The 3,342-nt window shown below is 59.2% G+C and overlaps 1 protein-coding gene across 1 annotated transcript; it reads right to left on the minus strand.

Annotated features, from left to right (window-relative positions):
• Nucleotides 1-280: 280 nt before the first annotated feature.
• On the minus strand, nt 281-1,009 carry RPRM (reprimo, TP53 dependent G2 arrest mediator homolog). The gene has a single exon (XM_061477318.1). The coding sequence runs from the start codon at nt 908-910 to the stop codon at nt 575-577; it is 336 nt and encodes a 111-aa protein (XP_061333302.1). The 5' UTR covers nt 911-1,009; the 3' UTR covers nt 281-574.
• Nucleotides 1,010-3,342: the final 2,333 nt, after the last annotated feature.

Raw genomic sequence — 3,342 nt, forward strand, 5'->3', positions numbered from 1 at the left:
CCGGTTGCCGCCGCGTACCGTGCACATCCCGCCAGGCTCGGGGCGCGGAAGCCGTCTCCCCCGGGCTCGGGCAACCCCGGCGGCTGGAAGAGCAGTCACGCACGCAACTTCTAGCACAGCTGCAAGGCAAAAACCCGCGAGGCTGGGACACGGGGCAGCGGCTCCCCCCGAGCTCCGCGGATTCGCCCCGGGCGCCTCCCAGCTCCCCCCACCACGGCGCCCGGGATTCGAAGATGCGAGGCATCGGTTAACGCGAACGGAAGAAGAAAACCCAGACCTGTTGCCATCAGAGCACGGTTTTACTTCGGAGCACCGCAAGCCGGGGCGGGCGGCCCCGGGGACCGCGCACGCCTGGCAGCCCCGCACGTCTCACCGGCTTCGGGCTCTCGGGGCTCGTTTGCTGTTGTGTTTAAGGAGGAATAAACTCAAATAAAACCAACAGACCAAAGAGTCACGTCTGAACGGAGGATGGCCGCTGTGCAGTCATCTGGGAGCGGGGGCCCGGGCCTGCCTCCCCCGGGGCCGCGCCGTCGGGATGGGCGGGCGCGGAGCGGGGCGCGGCGCGGCGAGGCGGTTAGTACGGCCCCACCACCACCGCCTCCACCTCTTTGGACGGGCGCCGATCCTTGACCAGAAAGTTGATCATTCCCTCGGACTTGATGAGGAGGTTGCAGCCAAGGAAGAAGATGCCGAACACGACGGTAAGGGCGAGGACGCACATGACGGCGATCTGCACCACTCGCATGATGTACAGGCTCCGCTCGTCCGCCGCCGCCGCCCCGCCGCCGTCGGTCACCACGGAGGCGGCGGTACAGCAGCGTAGCGCCCGCTCCAGCTCCAGCGCCGCACTCCCGGCGCCCGCTAGCAGCCCCGCCGCCGCCGTGCCGCCGCCCGCTTCCGAGCCGTTCATCCCGCCCGGCCGCTCCGTCGCCGCCGCCGCCGCATGCAGGCGGGCCGGGCCGTGCCGAGTCGAGCCGAGCCGTGCCACTCCGCGCTGCCCCGCGCTGCCCCGCGCTTGCGGAGGCTCCGCGCTCCCCGCTCCGCCCGCCGCCCCCTGCCGCCCCGCTCCGCTCCGCCCCGCCGCGCCCGGGCGGGGAGAGCGGCCGAGGAGGGGAGGAGGGAGGGGAGCGGCTTTAGTGAACGAGGGGGGAGAGGGGCTTCGAGAGCGGAGAGGCGGGAGGGGCGGTTGCAAGGGGGGCCGGTGGAGGAGCGAAGGGTGGGTCTGAGGAGCTTCGGTGGGGGAGCAGGCTTTTTACCAGTGGGCTCTGAGCAGGTGCTTTTGGCAACCAGGTTTCGGGAGTGGGCGTTTTCCAGGGGAGCAAGCCTTGAGGAGTGACTCCCTGGGGAGTGGGATCTGGGGACTGGTTTTGGGGGAACAGACTTTCAGAGGTCAGATTTGGGGAGAGCAGGATTTTCCAAGTGGGTTTTTAAGGGAGTAAGTTTGGGGACATGGGTTTTCTGGATTTTTTTTTTTTTTGAGGGGGGAACATATTTTGGGGAGGCAGTTTCTGCATTGCAGGGCGCAGTGCCTGTCCTTGGACTACAGCAGGAGCCAGCCCAGCCATGTCGGGACCTGTGAGCTCAGCTGGTTGAACCTTACCCTCCCCAGCCCTCTGGTCTCTTTTAATTGGAGGTTTGGCCATTGTTTTTCAGAGCTGTGCCTCTCCATGTGCTGCTGCAGGCCACCGTGCTCAGGAGAGGTGACAACTGGAGGAGTGGCAACCTGGGGTGGCTCTGGGGCTGCACTCCATTTGGGGGGCACGTGGGCTGTGTGCCTCTGCACCCCACTGCCCAACCCTGGGGATGTGCCCAAGCACCCTGGGTACCAAAGCTGCTTCCCCAGAGGCACCCAAGTGCCTGGGGATGGCAGGGGCTTCGTTCACGTGAGGGACCAGCCTTGTTGCTGCTGCTGGTGCAGCCACTTCACCCATCTGCAGTTCAGAGGTTTATGGCAAATCAGGGCCGTGGGTTGGGTGTGCATCTGCCGGGCTGGTGATGGGCAGGATGGTTGCTCTGGTGCCTCCAGCCAAGCGATGACTTGGGATATTTCCGAACAGAGGATGTGGATGTAGGCACAGCTTGGAGCTGCGAGCAGCAGGCAGCAGCGGCTGTTGTTAACCCTGCCCTCTCTTTGCTTGAATTAAGATTTAGTGATCACTAACAGCCAGAGGAATCTGTGTGCTGGGATGTGCCAGGGGCTGCAAGCAAACACTGCCCATGGCAGTGTGGGATGCGATGTCCATGCTGCGCTTTACACCGTCCAGGATTGATCCTCATGGGAATGAACTAGCAGGGAGGTCGAGGCCAGGCATGGATGTTTTCTGAACCCTTTGCAACTAATTCATCTTAGTGTGATAGATGTTTTGTTAACTGACGCAATCATCCAAAGTCCTGATGTAACCTGTTCATTACGTCCTGGTCCTGATGCACCTCGTTCCTTTGGCACAGGGCTCTGGTTGAGGCAGTCCCCATGCAGGGGTATGGGTCACCTCCCTGGAGAGCCCTCTGCCTCCCTGAAGGCTGGCAGAGTCTCCTGCTGAGAGCAGCCCACCTACGAAGTGGTGCTGGAGGAGCCTTACAGCCTTATCAGATCGGACATGGCAGGAACATTTTGTTTCTACTGTTGGAGGAGGAATGTAGTATTAATTCTAATTAGCAACAGGAGTGCTGGGAGTTATTTTAGCCAGAGTGAAATGCTGGAGGGGATGTTCAAACTCTACATGGCTCCTTTTTGCAGTGAGCAGTTTCTCTGCGTTCTCCCCTTGTGTAAAGCAGCCAGCGGGAGCAGCAGGCACTGGGGTTGGGGTCTGCCGCTCCTGCTCCTCTCCATTCACCAGGTCTCGGCATATCTCAGCAGTACGTGGGAAAATGGATCCTGTCCCTAAGTTATGTCAGGAAAATGGATCCCATGCCTAAGGTATGTCAGGGAAGTCCTGCATATACTTTCAGCTATGAAGAGTCAGTGGCTGAGAGTAAGGAGAGCTGGATCCACTTACCCACTCGTGCTCTGCGGACCACTCACAAGCTTTCTGTGTATTAATCATTTGCAAATCCAAAACTTAAAGTGCTTTGGAAATGCAGTCTAATGAGTAAGTCTCAGCACCATGGCAGTGGTTCTGCCAATATGTACAAAAGCGAGAAATTGTGGAGAACACGATCTCTGTTCACGTATGTAGTGACTTTTGACACTGAGATTTCATCTTTATTAGTTTTCAGTGATAAGGAAACAATATAAAGAGTGAGCCTTAGTCTGAGCAAACATAACTGTATGTTTTTCAGACCTTGCCACTGCAATTTCACAGCAGGATGAAGGCAAGATGTGAAATTTAACCTCTTAAAGTC

The sequence above is a fragment of the Pezoporus flaviventris genome, unplaced genomic scaffold (assembly GCF_033815535.1).
Source record: "Pezoporus flaviventris isolate CSIRO_AGI_PZ_B2104156 unplaced genomic scaffold, CSIRO_AGI_Pfla_v1 ptg000001l, whole genome shotgun sequence".
Lineage (NCBI taxonomy): Eukaryota > Metazoa > Chordata > Aves > Psittaciformes > Psittacidae > Pezoporus > Pezoporus flaviventris.

Excerpts from the sequence above, each read along its gene's own strand:
- RPRM (XM_061477318.1), bottom strand. The coding sequence starts at position 910 with ATGAACGGCTCGGAAGCGGGCGGCGGCACGGCGGCGGCGGGGCTGCTA.